We start from the raw sequence: 21,971 nt of genomic DNA, 5'->3' as shown, positions 1-21,971 counted from the left end.
ACGACCATTGACACCTTACATAAGCAGGGGAAGACACAAATGTCATTGTAAATAGGCAAGCTCATTAATGGAGAGGCAAAGGGAAGGAAAAGATGTGGTAAAACAAAGTGTACATGCAATAGGGATAACCACACTCTGGAGAGGACTGTGAAACAAAACCCATTCAAAAATGTGGGGGAGATTCACAAAGACTGGACTGCAGCTGGTGTCAGTGCTTCAAGAACCACCACACACAGACGTATGCAAGACATGGGTTTCATGGGTCACATTCCTTGTGTAAAGCCACTCTTGAACAAGAGACAGCGTCAGAAGCATCTCGCATGAGTTAGAGATAAAAAGGACTGGACTGCTGCTGAGTGGTCCAAAGTTATGTTCTCTGATGAAAGTCAATTTTGCATTTCCTTTGGAAATCAAGGCCCCAGAGTGTGGAGGAAGAAAGGAGAAGCACAGAATCCACGCTCCTTGAGGTCCAGTGTAAAATGTCCACAGTCAGTGATGGTTTGGGTAGCCATGTCATCTGCTGGTGTTGGTCCACTGTGTTTTCTGAGGTCCAAGGTCAATGCAGCCATCTACCAGGAAGTTTTAGAGCACTTCATGCTTCCTGCTGCTGACCAACTTTATGGAGATGCAGATTTCATATTCCAACAAGACTTGGCACCTGCACACAGTGCCAAAGGTACCAGTACCTGGTTTAAGGACCATGGTATCCCTGTTAATTGGCCAGCAAACTTGCCTGACCCTTGGTATTATGAAGAGGAAGATGCAAAATGCAGAAGAGCTGAAGGCCACTATCAGAGCAACCTGGGCTCTCATAACACCTGAGCAGTGCCACAGACTGATCAACTCCATGCCACGCTGCACTGCTGCAGTAATTCAGGCAAAAGAAGCCCCATCTAAGTATTGAGTGCTGTACATGTTCATAATTTTCAGTTGGACAACATTTCTAAAAATCCTTTTTTTAAAAAAAAAGTAATATTAAGTAATATTCTAATTTTCTGAGATACTGAATTTGGGGTTTTCATTAGTTGTCAGTTATAATCATCGAATTAAAGAAATAAACACTTGAAACATCAGTCTGTGTGTAATGAATGTTTCACTTTTTGAATGGAATTACTGAAATAAATAAACTTTTTCATGATATTCTAATTTTATGACCAGCACCTGTAAGTGCTAATAATGATGAGTCTGCAAATTTCTATGAGTTTCCCAGCATTCCAGAAGTGTCAAATATGCATTTAAACATAGGTGGCACTATAGAGACAATGCGACAGGCATATCCTGAATTGTCCTAACTCCAGTAGACCTGCTTTATGATAAAACCCAGTGATATTTGTTTGGTGATGAGATCAATGAAAAAATATCTGATCAGCTTCATCCAGACACTTGTCTGCATTTGGGGGCGCTATGGAGCTCCTGGTCCACTCCCAAACCCATGCTCTATGAATATTATAATTTGTATTATTATAACAAGTTGGAAGCCTGTGTCAATTTTCATTTTCATTTTTTGACCTTTGAAAAAGTCTCAAAAATGTAGGACTTCTTCCACTGTGGTATGTACAATATTATTACATATGTTTATATCTAATTCCTTACTTTACAATTTTAAAAATGTTATGATCTTCATTTAAATGTCTTCTATCATTTACAAAAGAGAGAATGGTGATGCTTGTGAATATCCACACAATAAATAAAGAAATAAAGAAACAAACAAGCAAGCTGTGTCCTTGCGACCTTTAAAAAGTAAATCTAAAAAAGATTAATTTTTTCAATCAAAAGATGACTCAAGTGACGCTTGTGGATTAAAAACAGTTTAATATCCTACAGAGGGTAAACCAAAAGCATAAACATGAAAGTCTGAAGTCAAGCCAAAAATACAAACAAACAATCAAACAGATCCAAAGGGCATATCCAAAGAGAAAAATAGAAACAATAGAAAAGCTCTGAATGCACAGATAAGGCAATACTCTTTAACAATCTTAACCAACACTGTATTTAAATACTCTGTCTAATGAGCATGAAGGAGAAACAGGGGTGATTAATATTCAGGAGATTTGGAACAGTGAAAAGATCTCAGATAAGTGGAGGTGGTCATGTGATACTGCTGAGGATTCTGGGAATACCATCCTTCATTTTCATTTTCAGTGAGAGTCCAGAGAGTCATCAGATGATCACAGGTTGGGAATCTTTAGAGCTAGATACACATTATTATAATGTTTGTACTCAGAACACTGTAATATCACCTGAGTGACTCTACTATAGACATAGATACAATATGGAAATAGACCAAATCATTATAATTCGACTGGTTTTGAACTTAGTTATAATAAATGCTTTTCCACGGCACACTTGTCTTGCTGCAGTGATAAGCAGGCATGCCCTTCATGGCGATCAGAATGAGGAAAACAGTCTGTCTGGATGTGTGCTGAGGTCCTGGTAGCACAGCCCCGTGACTCCTGTGCTCCGTGAGACTAATAGCTCCACCAACACTGATCTTTCCCCTTCCAAGGGTATACAGTCCAGCCCCAGAAATAGGGAGGAATGGTGATGATGGGGGTCAGACGGGCAGTAGAAGCTCAATAGGGAGTTGTATTGTCTCTATTTGGAGCACAGTGAAATACAACAATGACAGTGTGAATGAGAGGGTAACTAGGACCTGTAATAATTAATTCTGAGGTCACATTTTGAAAATAAAGTTCCATAAACAATCCGTGGCATCTGTTACCACACAGTTCAATCACACGTCTCCAAATTCCCAAGCAATACACAATTCAGCTTTAAGGATATTTTTTACATTGAATTTGACCCAATACAATAATTAAATCCCAATCTCTGAAGGTGATCCCTCACTCATTGCTAACCTTTCTGGTTCTGTTTCCGGACAGAACTCTGACGACTAAAACTTATCCCACACTCTGAACAGTGATACGGTTACTCTCCTGTGTGAATGCGTTGGTGTTTTTGGAGACTACCCTGTTCAGTAAAACTCATCCCACACTCTGAACAGTGATACGGTTTCTCTCCTGTGTGAATGCGCTGGTGTATTTTTAGACTACCCTGTCTAGTAAAACTCTTCCCACACTCTGAACAGTGATACGGTTTCTCTCCTGTGTGAATACGCTGGTGTGTTTTGAGATGACCCTGCACAGTAAAACTCTTCCCACACTCTGAACAGTGATACGGTTTCTCTCCTGTGTGAATGCGCTGGTGTGTTTTGAGATTACTCTGTACAGTAAAACTCATCCCACACTCTGAACAGTGATAAGGTTTCTCTCCTGTGTGAATGCGCTGGTGTATTTTAAGACTACCCTGTTCAGTAAAACTCTTCCCACACTCTGAACAGTGATACGGTTTCTCTCCTGTGTGAATGCGCTGGTGTGTTTTGAGATGACCCTGCACAGTAAAACTCTTCCCACACTCTGAACAGTGATACGGTTTCTCTCCTGTGTGAATACGCTGGTGTCTTTGGAGACTACCCTGTACAGTAAAACTCTTCCCACACTCTGAACAGTGATACGGTTTCTCTCCTGTGTGAATGCGCTGGCGTGTTTTGAGACTAAGCTGGTGAGTAAAACTCTTCCCACACTCTGAACAGTTGTACGGTTTTTCTCCTGTGTGAATGCGCTGGTGTTGTCTGAGATTACTCTGTTTAGTAAAACTCTTCCCACACTCTCCACAGTCATATGTTTTCCGTTTGTTTTCACTTGTCTGAGATTTCCTGTTGGATGTGTGAGTGTGGGGAGTATCCAAGGATGCTTCCTGAGGACTGGAGCTTCTGTCCTCCATATCCTCACATTTAATCTCCATATCCTCACATTTAATCCCTCCTGATCTCAACATTGTGTTATATTCCACTTGGAAATGTTTCTTGATGCACCTGTGGAGAAACCCTGGAACTGTCGTGAATAACAGGAGCCAGAGAATGTATCAAAAGGGATGGTCTTCTGTCCTGGAAGACAATAAAGAAACAAAGATAAATTAGTTAAACTCTCTCTCCCCTGGCTCACTGTTGGTGACCAATATTCTACTGAATTTATGGTCAGTTCCACCTTTTTTGTATTTTTGACCCTCACAGTAGTGATGAGGTTTGTGCTGTAAATATTCTCCAGTATTAAATATGGGTTTTTTTCCTAATGTCACTGGGGGCTTGTTTACATTTAACTTCTTTTTGTTCAGTGTCGTCTTAATTATACTCAAAACACTGCACGTTCAAAACCAGACACTAGCTACTCCAGTTCCTTGGTCTGATTTGGCATTTAGGTTGGGTCCATATGGCAGATAGGGGCAGAATCACGTGACTACAACTTGGTAGTGTGGTTTTAAAGAGACAGTACATGAACACACAGTTGGGACATAACAGAATACAAATAATCAATATAATTGATATAGACAAGATTATGTCGGTTAGAAATTCTAAATGTGAATTTGGATTAATTGCCCAGGTATATTATCTTCAGTAAAACACGGTATAAACGGGGTGTAAACATCTTAAACATGTTTATCTTCAGTAAAACACTGTATAAGTGTGGTGTAAATATCTTAAACGTGTTTATCTTCAGTAAAACACGGTACAAACGGGGTGTAAATATCTTAAACGCGTTTATCTTCAGTAAAACACGGTATAAACGAGGTGTAAATATCTTAAACGCGTTTATCTTCAGTAAAACACGGTATAAACGGGGTGTAAATATCTTAAACGCGTTTATCTTCAGTAAAACACGGTATAAACGGGGTGTAAATATCTTAAACACGTTTATCTTCAGTAAAACACGGTATAAACGAGGTGTAAACATCTTAAACTCGTTTATCTTCAGTAAAACACGGTATAAACGAGGTGTAAATATCTTAAACACGTTTATCTTCAGTAAAACACGGTATAAACGTGGTGTAAATATCTTAAACGCGTTTATCTTCAGTAAAACACGGTATAAACGGGGTGTAAATATCTTAAACTCGTTTATCTTCAGTAAAACACGGTATAAACGAGGTGTAAATATCTTAAACGCGTTTATCTTCAGTAAAACACGGTATAAACGTGGTGTAAATATCTTAAACGCGTTTATCTTCAGTAAAACACGGTATAAACGTGGTGTAAATATCTTAAACACGTTTATCTTCAGTAAAACACGGTATAAACGTGGTGTAAATATCTTAAACGCGTTTATCTTCAGTAAAACACGGTATCAACGTGGTGTAAATATCTTAAACGCGTTTATCTTCAGTAAAACACGGTATAAACGTGGTGTAAATATCTTAAACACGTTTATCTTCAGTAAAACACGGTATAAACGTGGTGTAAATATCTTAAACGCGTTTATCTTCAGTAAAACACGGTATCAACGTGGTGTAAATATCTTAAACGCGTTTATCTTCAGTAAAACACGGTATAAACGTGGTGTAAATATCTTAAACGCGTTTATCTTCAGTAAAACACGGTATAAACGGGTTGTAAATATCTTAAACGCGTTTATCTTCAGTAAAACACGGTATAAACGGGGTGTAAATCTTAAACACATATTTACCTTCAGTGAAAACTTGATTTCTCTCCAACACACAGCTCTCAAGCTTTTCTCACTCTCTCACGCACGCACACACACACACATACATACATACGCACGCACACACACACACACACTAGCCCCCTCTCACACTATTGGCTGGAAATTCATAACAGCTGCTCTCCTATTGGACAGTCCCGACAGAGACTGTGCCCTCAGTTCAGAGGATCATTTCAATAGGTTGTTATCAGTCACCTGGTTATTCCATACAGTGGGCAGGAAAATAACATGTGTATGGCATGCATTTGGGGCCAAAATCGACTTAATTCTAACGCCTGTAACCTAAAAATATAACGTGTACAGACGAAAAGTATGTGTGTGTTGTATTGAGAGGTGTTTCTTTTATGTCTACAGAACAATTTTTTTGAGTGTACAGCATGTTTTTACATCTAAAGAGGTTGTTTTTTTCCCCATATACAGACGACATATTTTTAGGTCTACAGAGTTTTATTTTTTGTTTGTTTGCTTTTGGGTTTTTTATTTGTTTATTTAATTTATTTTATTTACCTATACAGATGTTATTCTACAACATCTTGACCTTTTCACTAAAGTTGCAACATTTTGCCAGTAGATGGTGGTATTTACTTACATATTGAATAATGTTGCAAGGTTAACATAAGTGTTTTATTAACCTGCTGCTTTATCTCTTTATAATCTGTAGGATAATTTACTTTAGTCTGAACACTGTAGATGTGATTATTATGATAAATGTAGTATGATGAATATACACATTTATAGTATTAAACACCACGCTATTGCTTTCAACAAGCAATTAATTTAATTACGTCCTCAACAAGTAGCTTGATGCTACGTCAGCAGGGTCAATATAAACAGCTGCTGACAATCCAGAGCCGGGACCAGGCCACAGACAGACAGGCTAAACCGACCATCTGCGAACTGCCTTGAGGCGTCACCTAGTTTCATCTGGATTGAAACTATGCCTTTGCCCCGAATTAAATGTAAAGGTAGAAAAACTCAACAACGTTTCAACAACCTAATCAATATCAAATCATATTCAGATGATAGCAGCAACACCTCAGATTAGATTTAGATCAGATGAATATTCAGCACTAAACTGAGCCACCTGAGCTAGACTATAAATATGAGCATAGCCCAAGATTATCAGGCAAAGGAGGTGAAGTATGTGTAATTTACCAAAATACCCTAGATATCAGTCATAAACTATGTGACACCTTCACGTCTTTTGAGTTTCTCTCCACCATTATGACAAATCCGCTCACAAAAAAAGAAGACATTTTTATTCTGTAACATTTAGAGACCTCTAGGGCTCTACTCAGAATTTCTAAAAGAATTCAGTGATTTCGCTGCAAACCTAGCTGTGTGCAATCACAAAGTTATAATTGTAGGAGATTTTAATATCCATTTTGAGAAGGAAGATGACCCACTGAAAAGGCTTTTACTTCAATCCCAGACTCTGTTGGTATTACTCAAAAAATTAACAGTACCTACACACTATTGTAGTCACACTTTAGACTTAGTTTTGACACTAGGTCTTAACATAGACAAACTTAATATTATACCACAATCTTCAGCAATCTCTGACCATTAACTAATTTCATATGAGCTACGTCGTAGCCATGATATATGTATATGACACAATAATAAGACATGCGAAGCTTTATACACATTTTATTTTTTCAATAATTATATAGAAACCACAAAGTAATTATTGTTCTCTCCTTCTTACACCATTAATACAAGGAAACAACAGGGAGTGGGCTGGATTATGCAGACAGCTGTTTTCCTGGTTTACTCTGTAAATACACAAAAACAACAGGGAGTCAGCTTTAGTTGTGTGTTGTGTTGTTCAAGATTTGCTCTGACATTTTATTGAAGACACCACTCATCACAGTAAGGTGGACCATTTATGTTCCTTGTCTACACAAAGTGCACAAAAGATGGTTAAACAATGTGAACAAGATAATTATATTCAACAAAAAATATCATATAATATGTTCTACGAACAATCAGTACCTGTAATCTCACTTCATAATTTACATTCTACCTTAAATGATACCTTAATTCACCTCAGACTCAATCGTGACTAAGAGTAAACATATTTAAAAGATATAAAACAATGATTTAATTGCACAAAACCTACTCAATATATACCTAGATGACAATGGTTCAAATCTTACTTAACGGAACATTATCAGTTTGTAAAAGTAAACAATCTATCTTTCAATTATTCTGAAGTAAGATTTGGAACTCCACAAGGCTCTATTTTAGGACCATTATTATTTACATTATGTATGTTACCACTAGGCACAGTTATAAGAAACCATGACATTAACTTTCACTGTTACACAGACGACACACAACTGTATATTTCAGCCAAGCCCGATGACAAACACAGATTAAAGGAAATAGAGTACTGTGTAAAAGATGTGAAAGGCTGGATGTTGCGTAACTTCCTCCTTCTAAACAGCAACAAAACAGAGGTCCTGCTTTTGGGTCCAAAGGTGGCAAGAAATAAATTATCAGATTTTACTTTAAATATTGCTGACTTTACAGTTAAACCTGGTTCAGCAGCAACAAATCTTGGTGTTATAATTGACCCAGATTTATCATTTGATCAGCACATAGGCAGTAATCACTAGGACAGCTTTTTTACATCTTCACAACATCACCAAGATTAGAAATGACTTATCCCTGCAGGACACAGAAACATTAGTACATGCCTTTATTACTTCAAGGCTTGACTACTGTAACGCACTACTGTCAGGACGCACCAGCACAAATTTAAGAAAACTTCAACTAGATCAAAATGCTGCAGCCAGGGTCCTCACTAAAACTAGAGAATTTGAACATATCAGTCCAGTTCTGTCATCACTTCATTGGCTGCCTGTTAAATTCCACATCGATTACAAAATTCTGTTATTAACATATAAAGCTCTACATGGGCTCACTCCTGAATACCTTCAAGTTACTTATTCCTATTATGAGCCTCCATGTTTACTCAGATCATAGAGTACTGGATTTATAATAGTTCCCAGAATTCAGAAGGCCTCAGCTGGGGGAAGAGCTTTTTCTTATAAAGCCCCCCAACTCTGGAATGATCTTCCAGAAAATGTTCGGGACTCAGACACAGTCACAATCTTCAAATCTAGGCTAATAACTCATTTTTTTAGTTTAGCCTTTGGTAGTTTTCTCCTTTACATACACCTAAAGATATTAAAAATAATTTTAAGATTTTAATAATTTTAAGACCAGCTGCCCATGCTCCAGCCACCACCACTTGCCTTGGAGCTGCCCGCCCCCTACACTGAAGTTTTCACAGATTCCTAACTGTTATTACCAGTAGATTGACGAGAGGACAGGTCCCCCTTGTGAGCCTTGGTTCCTCCCAAATTTTCCTCGTCAGCTGAGGGAGTGTTTCCTTGCGAATGTCGCCCTTGGCCTCACTCTCCTGGGGATTTTTACATTCTTTACATTTTTATATTTCATGTTAAAACTTTGTCTTTACTGGAATTCTGTGAAGCTGCTTTGTGACATCAGTTGTATAAGGCACTATAAAAATTAATTTGATTTGATTTGACTAAAATCACTTACTTTAACCAGCTTAATTACACTTTCATACTAATATGATTCTTTGTTCAGTTATCATGTTTGTTACGACCTTGTCTAGGGGAAAGTGGCCATGACAGTGTATGTGATGATTTACTGAGAGTAAATGTATGATGAGAAGAAATGAAAAGAATAAGATACTCAAATTGTTTGACAATCCAAGTGAAGACAAACATTGACACAACTTCTGGAGTGACCCAGGCCATAACAACAAACAAAACCCCTGCTGAACAAATAAATACCTTACCTAGCAGTGAACCAAAGCAAAAAACAAATATGCTTCCCTAACCCCCTGACATCTGAACACAGAATAAAAAACCCTTGTTCCCAAAACAAAATGGCAGCCACTCCCTACACCTGGCACTGTATATGTTTACAATATGTAACCCCTAGCCCATTAATTATGGCTAGAATAAGGGTCCTGAATTCCAATTCCCCTCTTCCTCAGTGTAAATTAATAACACCTCAACCACACTAAAGAGATAACGCAAATACGCATGTATAAAAAATTAGACTTTTACTTAATGTTTCAACAATGTACTATTGAGCTTATATGTGTACCTCTTGTTATGAATTTTCTAATCTCTTGATAGAAAATTTACATTACACAAATTATCAGATACCAAATTTACAGCTTATTTTTACACAATATGCTGTTGAATAAACCCACCTAACATAAGTGCATAATTTCACTTTACAGACCAATAACAAATTCAAGTTTTACATAATCACAACCCTTTGTTTAAGTGTATGTGTATGTTTAAGTGTATACACTATAATGAAAATGAAATGAAATGAAACGTAACTTTAAACGATATCTTAACTCTTGTGGGCCCACGGTCTTAAATACTCAAAACTTAAAATTATGAAAACATAAAAATGTTGCAGGCCTGAGCCGATGCTCGGGAACGTGGAGACCCAAAACTTAAGTGGTCGCTTCACTCAACAGAGCAAAAAGAAATATTAGAACGGTGTACCTTGGTTTCACTAGGTAGGAGAGAATGAGAGCACCATATCCCGGCGCCAATGTCGTGGTTGACAGGAGTAGACCACCCCCTTCAGGCAGTAATGGAGAGGCTGAGCGTGTTCCCTCGAAGCCAGAGGAACTCTGAGCCACGAGGGGACTCAGAGCGCTATGTGGGGCAGAATTACTGAGTTTCTGTGTCCAGCGCAACGAAAAGAGTGTAACAATGCTCGTTTTTCGAACACCACAGTCTTTATGAGCAATGGAGAGAGAGCAAATAACGACTACAAAAAAAAAAAAAAAAAAAACAGCACAGCAGGCTAACCACCCCTAGCTCCTCAGCAAGGCTAGCTACGTTATAAACCAATAGATTCCCATTTGGAACTCTTCACAAACGTGGCACAAGCAGTCTTCAGTATTAACTATAATTACCGAGTGGGCAATTGATGTAATAACTGACAAAAGATAGCGGTGTTAAGTTTTTTTCTTAACTTTGCTTCTACCGTTGTTTTACTCCCGCGCCATCTCCGACCTCTTGTCTCTCTCCCTCTCTCTCTTAGCCCCTCCCCTTCCACTTTTTTCACTCATTGCGTACATCCCTTGATATTTTAAGCTACCAAACAAACCAATAAAATGTAATATATATCTTGGAACTATATATACAGATTATTAAATTTTTATCTTGGATTTGGTCCAAATGAAATTACTTATTTGTTTTATTGTAGTAAGAGAGCTATAATTTTAACCAAGGCTACACCCTCCCCCTTCTAAATGGCTAATGTCCTCATTATGCCTGCTGTTATTTATCTATTATTTTTTCCTTTTTTTAACTTTTGTTTTTTTCTTGTTAACATGTGTCTTAGTTGACACTGAACTTACTTTGACTAAGCCTAGAGTCATAGAGCATAGAGCAAATTGCTACAGGATTTTTCTGAGAACTAAGTCTTGGGACTCGGCAACCCTCATGGTGCTCACTGAACTGTATAACCATTCCTTTGTGAATGATGGCTACAGGGCAATCTGTAGGCTTTCCAAGTTCATCATAACTTAGCCGAATGGCAGGTCTCCTTTCTCTCCTGGATGAACGGGTACAAATAGGTCCAATATCCTCCACTGAAGTATTAGAATCAGGGACGTCTCCCACTTCTAAATCTGTGTCCACCACAGTATCAGTATGTGGTTTCCTCCATTTCAGCATTCTCCAGAAAGGTCCTTGGTGCCATTTCAACAACCTCTGGGCTTTGATCCATCTCACCATTATTCACTGCTTGTCTATCATCTTCAACCTCATCAGTTCGTTCAGAAGGTTCCAACATCTCTCCTCGGTGCCTTCGCACATTTACAAGGTCTATCTGAGGAGGTTGATGCACTTCTTCACTCTCAGGCTCTGAGGTTTCTTCACTGCTTTCCACCAACTCTAGCCTTTGTTCTTTTACTTTGTCTCTGTGCTCTTGTTACAGATCTCTGTGGCACAATTTCCACATCTGAAGATTCTGGCATTCTTACCAAATATCCAGAGGGGAAAAGATGGTCTCTATGTAAATTCTTAACCGGTACAGTACAGTAAATTTGGCATTTTTCCAATCACTACATGAGGCAAAGACTTCCATTTATCTTGTAGTTTATGTTTCCCAGTTAAACCAAAATTCCGAAGAAGCACTCTGTCATCTTCTTCTAGGGGTTGGCTTCTTACTCTTTGGTCATAATGGGCCTTGTTCTTTTGATGGCTTTTTAAAGATGCTGTAGATGCCAACTGCTTGTTCTAGTGATTGTCTCATCTTGGCAATATACTGCTGATAGTGGACTTCATCTTCTCCATCTGGAGAGGTGCCAAAGCAAATGTCCACTGGCAAACGCGCTTCTCTACCAAACATTAGAAAATATGGTGAATAACCAGTGGCATCATTATATGTCATCACCATAGCAGTTATATGCATGGACAAGCTGACTTATTTGTTGGCTCCACTGCTGTTTCCTTGCAGGATCAAGTGTTCTGAGCATGGAAAGAAGAGTGCGATTAAATCGCTCAGGCTGAGGATCTCCCTGAGGATGATATGGAGATGTTCATGACTTTCTTATCCCCAACATGGTCAGAACTTCCTTAATGAGCTTACTCTCAAAGTCACGTCCCTGATCCGAGTGAATTCTGGCAGGCAATCCATACTGCACAAAATACTTCTCAGATAAAACTTTGGCCACAGTTACTGCTCTTTGATCCTTTGTACAGAACACTTGCGAATAGCGAGTGAAATGATCTGTCACTATGAAAACATTTGTGATTCCTTTGGAATCTGGCTCAATAGTGAGAAATTCAATGCAAACTAAGTCAAGAGGACCAGTGCTTGTGATCCGGTTTAATGGAGAAGCTCTTTGTGGGAGTGTTTTTTCAGCTGCACATTGTCCACATGTCTTAATGTATTGCTCAATCTTCAGGTACATTCGGGGCCAATAAAATATGTCTTTCACAAGTTCAATTATACGATCAATCCCCAAGTGTCCACCCTCATCATGCAATGACTTTGAAACACTGGTTCGATAAGTCTCTGGCAGGACAAGCTACAAAACATCTCTGCCGCTTGTTTTATTCACTACTCTGTATACTATGCCATCTTTCATTGTCAGTTTGGCACTTTCTCTGCATAACCGTGCAACATCTGAATGATCACTTTGTGCAGAATCACAAACATTACCATTTATCATCTCACGCCTCACGGCACCAATGACAGGATCTGTTTCCTGAGCCCTCTGTATATCTTGCCTGCTCAAGCGTTCTAGTGAACTCAACGTCAAGGTGGCTGGGTAAGCATATGCTTCAGTTAGGAGCAAATGCTCATAAAACATTCCCGGAGTTAAGCTTAAAATTCTAATTCCCTAATACTAAAGGGCAGCATATCACTTAGAACCCAACACAGGCTGAAATAGGGACAGATGGGCTGACCCCTTAGCTCACAAATACTTCACAAAAAAATACAAGAAAAACCCAGTTCCAAAAGAAAAGACACTACACACCTATTAAACACAACTCATACAGTAAAGTACACCAAACAAAATACACTTCGTGAAACAAAAAAACAAAAAAACTCAAAACTCTTGAGAAGTCCTTATCCCTCTTCAATCCACTGTGCGTTCTCAAAATTATTTATTACTGCCCCTAATCCAACCTAACCCTCTGGTCAGTTCACAGAAATCCCACCGTATTGGTATTTGGCACTTTATCCTCCCCGAACGAGCCCGTTTAAAAGGTCCCTTTCAATCTTTTAATTAAACCTAACCCAGGGAAAGAAAGAACAGTACACAATTATCACTTTTCATCAAACACTTCTCGTAAAAATAAAAGATACGTTTTACTATTTATACAAAGCACCTTTAAAAGAACACAAAGCTCAAAGAACTCTACATATCTGTGTCCATTTACCGTATAACACAGCAATACAGCTCTAGAGCGTCAATCATGTTAGTCCTCAACACAGAAGCCACTGCTAGATGCTGAATGAAGTCTCCATTCTACAGGTGAGAGTAAGTATATTCAACAGCCCAGTGCGAATTAACATGAAAAAGCCTATGTTTAGCCATATATTCAAAGAGACCCCCCTCCTATTCACTCCCACCTATTAAACATTACAGGCATTACCTGTAACTCAACCTCCACTGTGCATACCGGGATCACTGCAGTACACTGCAAAAATCTCACCTTAGTAACCCTGGCTTTAGTTACAAGAAAATGTTTAAAAATGGAGAGCATCCACCAATCCACTAAACGGAAAAGAATCAGTCGCACACTGTCGAAGCTGGTTAACAAATGCTTCTGATTAAGAACCAAACGATACTTCAGCTAATATCGCGAGACTCGACTACACACCTTTCCCGCGAGTTTCTTAAAGGCACAGCTACCTATTTTCTCCGTGAACATACTAGTGGCACTGGCTACATAAATTCTCTCTGCAGGGACTGAAAACACTCCTATTCCTGGTTAGAAAGTGTCCGCACATAGTTTGTAAAGTATATTTGAGCATGTTCGGATTCGCCAGGTTTCAGATGTAAACAACTTAACTCATGGACAGGCCGCTGTCGTCTCTGTATCCTCTTTTTAAAGCCGCTTTAAAGGCATGCTTTAATGCGGCTATCAGGCACATTGCAACAAATAATCTTAAATCTGCCATCGAGACTCTTCAGCTGTGTTTTCGACAGCAGTTACGACGGGTGTGATGTTTCTCAGTGCAGTGTGCCGATGCTATCGGCCGCAATAACACACACACACACACACACACACACACACACACACACTCATACACTCACACATACTTACACACATTTACCTCCACATTCACTGAGCCCCTCTACGCTGGGTTCTGGGTCTGGGTTTATGGCACCTCAGTGCATCTGTGTGAGACAGAATAGACACACTCTCTCTCCTACACACACACACACACAATAATAATAATAACACAGTGTCCACTCCTCCTCCTCATACAGCCCCTGTGTCCCCTCCTCCTCCTTCTCCTCATACAACCCCTGTGTCTCACCCTCTTCCTCGTACAGACACTGTGGTAGACCTCTGTGAGGTGATTACTGTGTCTCAGATTGTGATTTTAATGAAAGTCTGAAATGTTTAGAATAAAAATGTTGTACATCTGTAATTCTAACTTTTCTTGTGTAGATTTTACTGGTGAAAACAGTTCACTTTCAGACTGACCACGACTGGTCTCCTCAGTTCCCAAATGCTCACACAGTACTGTTAAAGAGGAGCGGAGGAACACAGAGGGAAACTCCACACTGTCACTGCTTTTCTGGCATTAGTCAAAGTGTTTCTGGCATCAGATTCAAAATATTTAAATAAATAGAAAAAAACACTAATAATTTTTAATTAAAATAACTAACTGTAAAAAAAACTAAAATGTCTCTGTTACTCTGTGCTGTGTCTGTTTTCTCTCTCAGTTTTTAATTGATTTTAAATTTAAATAGGGTTTTAATTATTTGCACATCATTGTGAGTTGTTTTCATTTACATGTTTCACCCTGATTTAGAGCAGTGGGGAAATACACTATGTTATAAAACAAGGATCTAAGTAAGGGGTGTGTGTGTGTGTTCTGGTAAACCCCACTGTGTGGGGACTAAAAACTGTTTACACAGTCACGTCATGGGGACCTCTTGCGGTATGGGGACAAATAATCAGTTCCCCATGAGAAAAAACCTTTTAAACTAATGTAGGAGCTGTCCTTAGGAGGCCTGTGTGGTTTTTAGAGTTGGTCCATAAGACAAGTCAGTGACTGCACCTGCTCCAATCTGCGGCTACGAGTCTCAAATGCTGTCTTCTTCGCTCACACGTGACTACTTCTGCGCGCTCTCACATTTGCACCAAATATATCAGAGGGAGCGTGGTGCAGAACTAATCTCTATCTGTAGAACTGGGAGGGGCACTGTTCGGAGATTAACCCTTCTGACCAATCAGAGGAGTTAATTTGTGCAGCACTGCCTCCTGAACCATTTTGAATAGTGATTTTGCACATGTGCATTGAGTTAATGACACAGAAAACCCAGATCTAGAAATACTTATCCTGAGAAATCTGGATCAACTTTATTCATTCTGAACATGTTTTAAAAACTTGAACAAATCTGTGAGATCATTTTGAGTCTGGACAGGGAAAAGGAGACATGATTCTCTGTGAAATTTGGATCAGGATTAAAACTTTTCAAAAGCTGGCCCCAGCGGAGGGAACGTCTTTAGGAAGAACGGGGTTCCACCCCCAGGAGAACTGGAGATGTTCTGGAAGATCATGGTGGACACACACCTCACTCTGGGTTAAGGATTCCTTTCATTTGTGTGTGTGTGTGTTGTATAAACCAGTCAGATATTAACTCCAGAGATGGAGGTTTTATCTCCTTTCAGTGCTCCCTGAGAACACATCGTAACCATGGGATTCCTACTGTTCTCTCACACCTACAGCTCTCATTAACAGTTAGTCTATTTTACACAGGTCTAACACAGTAAAGAGAGTAAGGAGAATCCCCCTCTCTCTCTGAACTCCTACCAGAGTCTGTACACACCACTGGGTCTGAATACGTACAGTATCACTTCCTGTGTTCTCTTACTCAGTCTACTGTCCTGTTCACTCTGTTTAATATCCACAGGACTGAAACCCAGAGAGCAGATTCTCCAGTGTCCAGCTGTGTGTCTGTAAAGAGTGACCAGATCATGGAGGACCCTCCTAAAGTCAGCACTGGGGGAGGAGAACCCAGCTGTGTGTCTATGAAGAGTGATCGGTCCATGGATCATCCTCCTATTGGTTTCAGCAGTGGAGCTGTCCCCTCTGATCCAGAGTGAGTTACTGTCCTTCAGTGAAACACTGATGAGTGATAAATGAACAGATAAAGAAGGTTAGAACTCCTCTTGCTCTAAGAGCGTGAGAGGACATAGTGGAGAAAGACAGTCCAGAGCTTTGTAGATGGTCAGTCTGTGTTTAAAAAGCTGCAGTAAAAGCGCCTCTTTGTGGAGAAGATTAGACCCTGCTGATCTGTGCAGCTGAACTCTGTGTGTTATAACGGCAGTGGAACATTCATTATATATCTAGGATTTCCTACTGAATGTGGATCCAGAACAGTCTGAATAATTAGTAATATCTGATGATGTAATGTATTGATCAGGTTCTCCACATTATTCAGTCTGTGTTCTGATTCTCCACAGATTCCAGAAGAAGACTCCTGACAGCACCAGGAAGAATATGGAGTCAATGTTCAAGGTGTGTGTGTAAAACACTGGAGGTGTGTGTGTGTTCCAGTGTTGTTATTATAGGACAGTAATAAAGGCTACTGTTTATTCCCTGTAGCAGTGTTATGATGGAGAGTGATGTAGAGTTTGGTGATGGACAGTGATTCTGGATTTTCTTAGAATAATAAAATATTAATCATTATCACTTCCACCTCTCAGCTCACACTGCACTGTCTGACAGACTCTGTGTTAATATTTCTATTTTAATCAGGAGCTGGAGCAGAGAGTGATCTCTGTGGTGAAGAATCATCTGAAGAGGTTTATGAAGCTGCTGAGTGAGGATTACCCAGCATGCTCCAAGAGAGAGAGGAGGAGGAGGATGGTGTTAGAGACGGAGTGATGAAGATCACACTGAACGTCCTGAGGAACATGAACCACACACACCTCGCTGACACACTGCAGAGCAGTAAGACTTCAGGGTCCTGTCTTTACTTTTTAGACACTTTAATAGAAACAGATCTAAGGATCAACATGATGGAATATTAATAAAATTAATCACAAATATATTTTCACTGTGTGAATATTTGTTCTGTGAAAATATATTCTCAAATATAAATAAACTACAGCTGAAGAACTTTTAGGTTTAATTTAATCAAAAACTCTTCATGATCACTACATAATATTTCACATGGTCTTCATAGTTTATCTAAAACTACATTAAAATATTTATCATGTTTTGTTATGGTGATTGTTTCCTGTTTTTATTAGAACTGGCTCCTTCTTCTCATCGAAAGCTGAAATCAACCCTGAAGGAAAAGTTCCAGAAAATTAATGAAGGAGTCTCTAATCCTGGAAGCTCAGCTCTTCTGAATGAGATCTACACAGATCTGTACATCACAGAGGGAGGGAGTGGAGAGGTCAATACTGAACATGAGGTCAGACAGATTGAGACAGTGTCCAGGAGACCAGCAGCACAGGAGAAACCCATCAAATGCAGCCAGCTCTTTAAAGATAAAGCCATCAGAACTGTGCTGACTAAAGGAGTGGCTGGAATTGGAAAAACAGTCTCTGTGCAGAAGTTCATTCTGGACTGGGCCGAAGGAAAAGAAAACCAGGACGTCCTCTTCATATTTCCACTTCCTTTCAGAGAGCTGAACCTGATGAAGGAGAAAAGGCTCAGTTTGATGGAGCTTCTTCAGCAGTTTTTCAGAGACACAAAAGAATTAAAACCAAGAGACTATGATCTCTACAGAGTCCTGTTCATCTTTGACGGTCTGGACGAGAGTCGACTTCCTCTAGATTTCCAGAACAATGAGGGATTGTGGGATGTAACACAGTCAACCTCAGTGGATGTGCTGCTGACAAACCTCATTAAGGGGAATCTGCTTCCCTCTGCTCTCCTTTGGATCACCTCTCGACCAGCGGGAGCCAATCAGATCCCTCCTGAGTGTGGTGTCCAGGTAACAGAGGTACAAGGGTTCAGTGACCCTCAGAAAGAGGAGTACTTCAGGAAGAGGATCAGTGACCAGAGCCTGGCCAATCAAATCATCTCCCACATCAAGTCCTCCAGAAGCCTCTACATCATGTGCCACATCCCAGTCTTCTGCTGGATCTCAGCCACAGTTCTAGAGAGAGTTTTGGGTGGAGCAGAGGGTTGAAGAATAATAATGTTATTTTGGACCGTTCTCAAAGTAATTACAATTTAAACATATCCAAAAGGTCCAAAATACACCCCCACACGCGTGCTCGTTCCGGGAGCTTTGCAAAAACCAGTCGAGTGAAGTTCTAAGCAAATCAAAGTATTTATTGGATCCAAGAGAACTAATACATGAAAAAGTCTAATAGCCTTCCCAGTAGAGTTCTGACCTCTCCTGATCTGACTCCATAGTTTTATACCTCAAATGACGTATACCCTGCTGGCAAGGCGTTTCTGGCTGATTAAAATATATTAATATGCATAATTACACATGTTAGTACTCAGGTTTCTGCGTGCATGCACCTATGACCCCAAAACACTCATCATGCCCTTCTGACTCTGTAGGTTTTATTACCCACATTCCTTTTCTGTCACCAAGATTCAAAGGGGTCACTAATGGACTTAAGGTCACTGAGATGCCCTAAAGTTCAACTGTCCTAACTAACACTTAGAATTTATACTACAAGCCTAAGTGCAGATCTGTTAAAGATCTAAGAAATTAGAAAGGTGTAAACACTGAGTCAGCACGTCAGAAGGTGTGCAGATTCTAAACTGTTTAAATGCATGGTTAAAATACTGGTTAATCATTCATCTGAGTACATATAAGATACAAGATTTCACACAATTATAAATGCTTAATCTTAACTAATCATTTAAGGATATTTGTCCACTAACACAAAGTAATAAAATTGTTTTTACAACAGGGTGGAGAAACCCCCAAGACTCTGACTCAAATGTTCACACACTTCCTGATCTTTCAGATCAAACACAAGGAACAAAAGTACCAGGGAAAACAGGAGGTTGATCCTCAGAAAACTAGAGAGAGTGTCCTGGCTCTGGGAAAACTGGCGTTCCAACAGCTGGAGAAAGGCAATCTGATCTTCTACGAGGACGACCTGAGAGAGTGTGGCATTGATGTCAGAGAAGTGTCAGTGTACTCAGGAGTCTGTACCCAGATCTTCAGAGAGTTTGGGCTGCACCTGGGGAAGGTGTTCAGCTTTGTCCACCTGAGTGTCCAGGAGTTTCTGGCTGCTTCATACACATTACTCTCCTTCATCAGCAGAGATGGACTACAACAGAGTTCCACTGATCTCTCTAGGGTCTTCAGAGCATCCACCATGTCATTGTTCCTACAGCTGCAGTGGACAAGGCCTTACAGAGTGAGAATGGTCACCTGGACCTTTTCCTCCGGTTCCTTCTGGGTCTCTCACTGGAGTCCAATCAGACTCTCTTATGAGGAATACTGACACGTACAGGAATCCGATCTCACAGCAGAGAGGAGACAGTCCAGTACATCAAGAAGAAGATCAGGAAGAATCCCTCTCCAGAGAAAACCATCAATCTGTTCCACTGTCTGAATGAACTGAACGATCACTCTCTAGTGCAGGAAGTCCAGGAATACCTGAACAGAGGAGGTTCTCTCAGTGGATTCAGGTTCTCTCCTGGTCAGTGGTCAGCTGTGGCGTTTGTGTTGCTGAATTCAGCAGAACTACTAGATGCGTTTGACCTGAGGAAATATAATCCATCAGAGGAAGGTGTTCTGAGACTGCTGCCAGTGATCAAAGCGTCCAGAAAAGCTGTGTGAGTTCATCATTAATAAATGTTTATTATTCTTTTAGATTTACTGCTGAATTTTCTCTCATTGTTTGAAATCCTTTCACTGTTTGATTTGTCTTTCTCACCGTCCTCTCTCTCATCTGTCCCTCACTACAACTCCCATGTCTCCACGGGTGATCACATGAATGGGGACATCTGTCCTCCACCAGATATGGGAGGGAAATCCTGACAACATTAAAACTGAAGTGAAGACAACAAAATGAAAATACAAATACGTTTTACTATTTATTTTTCCAAACTTGTGCTCAAATATCACGATAAAATTAAAAATGAAATGTTTAGATTAATTAATACAATTAAAAGTGAAATAGTTAATTTTCAGTTTAATTTTTCACTTCAGCAGGTGTTCAGCACGTACAAAATTAAAGTTAAAAAAGCTTTGTGGGTCCATGAACTTTTTGGTGATTTTTATTAGAAAAACAGATGTTAAAAATGAAAAAGTGGTGGTTATTTGATTGTCATTTCATTCTCCAAAATCCATATCATGTAAAAACAAGCAATTTTTTTTTTTCTTGGAAATCACAACATAAGTGTTTTTCTTTTCTTTTCATGAGAAACTAGTCTACTGCACCTCTCCAAGTGTCCTTTTACCCTCACCCCACAGGAAAACCCCTTTGTTATGGTATGTTTTATTCTGATGTACTGAGTTCATTCTGACGTTTACACTCGTTTATAACTCAGTACACTGTCCCTTTAAATGCCAGATGTGTTGGGAGGCGGGAGCTTCACTCTGATTGGTTGTACAGCGAGGCAGACACCCCCACTACTCTCCTGTGTTTAAATGTCCTCAGTGGGGGAAAGGCAGCCAGTGAAAGAAATCTGAGCTTTGAAACAAGTTTATTGTGTTGATTATTGTTTGTGGAGCTTGTAGCTGTCAAATACATCCATTAGAGTCGTCTCTCGCGGTGTCTGGGTCCATTAGGTGCTGAAACAGAATGAGTTCTGCTGAAGTATGGGACTGTGTTTGTCCCGCCTCCTTGGAGCAGCGTCACAATAACTCTGCCCCTGATTGGTCTACAGACTTGATTGACGTGTCGTTGGAACGCTAAGAGCCACACGGCAGTGTGTGTGTCATGGGGATCATATTTTAATTATTATTTAAAGTTGTACATTGTTTGTCAGTACTCTAGACACAAACATGAGGATTAGTAACGAACTGTTTAACACAGAGACTGTAATGTGTTCTGGTTTTGAAGGGTTTTTTAAGTGTTTACTATTGGGAATGTTTCTCTGATGACACAAATACAATGGATTTCCGGTTTGAGGAAAATTAAAAGACAGACCATTTTTCTGTTCCTTATTATTTGTGAATTTATGTTGTGATTTCAAATAAATATTAGTTTTTACAGTATATGGGCTTGGAGTGTGAAATATCTTATTATCATCCATTTTTCATGTTTTAATATCTGTTTTTAAAATGAAAAAAATAAAATAAAATAATAATAATAATAATAATGACCAAAAAGTACACAGACCCATTTTCAAAATGATGCTGGTATTTCAGAATTAAAATGAAAATTAAAAATGAATAAACAAAAGTCAAACTGATCATTTAAGATTGTTTTCAGATCGTTATGAGTGTTCACTGACAAAAAGAAAATGAAAACAAAGCTCCACTTACTGTTGATTTCTTTTGATCATTTTCCACTTTGCCTTTTATTTTCAGGCTGAACAACATACAAATATGTGTTGATTAGCAGTGGGCGGGGTTACCCTGTCTGCTTCTCATGTGACCCTTGTGGAGCTGCTGGGTGAAGCCTTGGTCAGAGCAGAGCCCTGGGTCACATCAGTCAGCTGCAGGGGTCTGCCTCAGCAGTAGGTGGCGCTTTTCATTTTCTATTTGTC

The 21,971-nt window shown here is 39.4% G+C and overlaps 1 protein-coding gene and 1 pseudogene across 1 annotated transcript; one reads left to right on the top strand and one right to left on the bottom strand.

Annotated features, from left to right (window-relative positions):
• Positions 1-1,962: 1,962 nt before the first annotated feature.
• On the bottom strand, positions 1,963-3,837 carry LOC136694070 (zinc finger protein 502-like). Its single transcript, XM_066667425.1, has one exon. It carries the CDS (start codon positions 3,835-3,837, stop codon positions 2,929-2,931), a length of 909 nt encoding a protein of 302 aa, XP_066523522.1. The 3' UTR covers positions 1,963-2,928.
• Positions 3,838-17,212: 13,375 nt separating this feature from the next.
• LOC136694069 (protein NLRC3-like) lies at positions 17,213-20,094 on the top strand (annotated as a pseudogene).
• The last annotated feature ends 1,877 nt before the right edge of the window (positions 20,095-21,971 follow it).

This window comes from Hoplias malabaricus, chromosome 4 (assembly GCF_029633855.1).
Source record: "Hoplias malabaricus isolate fHopMal1 chromosome 4, fHopMal1.hap1, whole genome shotgun sequence".
Lineage (NCBI taxonomy): Eukaryota > Metazoa > Chordata > Actinopteri > Characiformes > Erythrinidae > Hoplias > Hoplias malabaricus.
This window is presented reverse-complemented; position numbering and strand designations above follow the sequence as displayed.

Excerpts from the sequence above, each read along its gene's own strand:
- LOC136694070 (XM_066667425.1), bottom strand. The coding sequence starts at position 3,837 with ATGTTGAGATCAGGAGGGATTAAATGTGAGGATATGGAGATTAAATGT.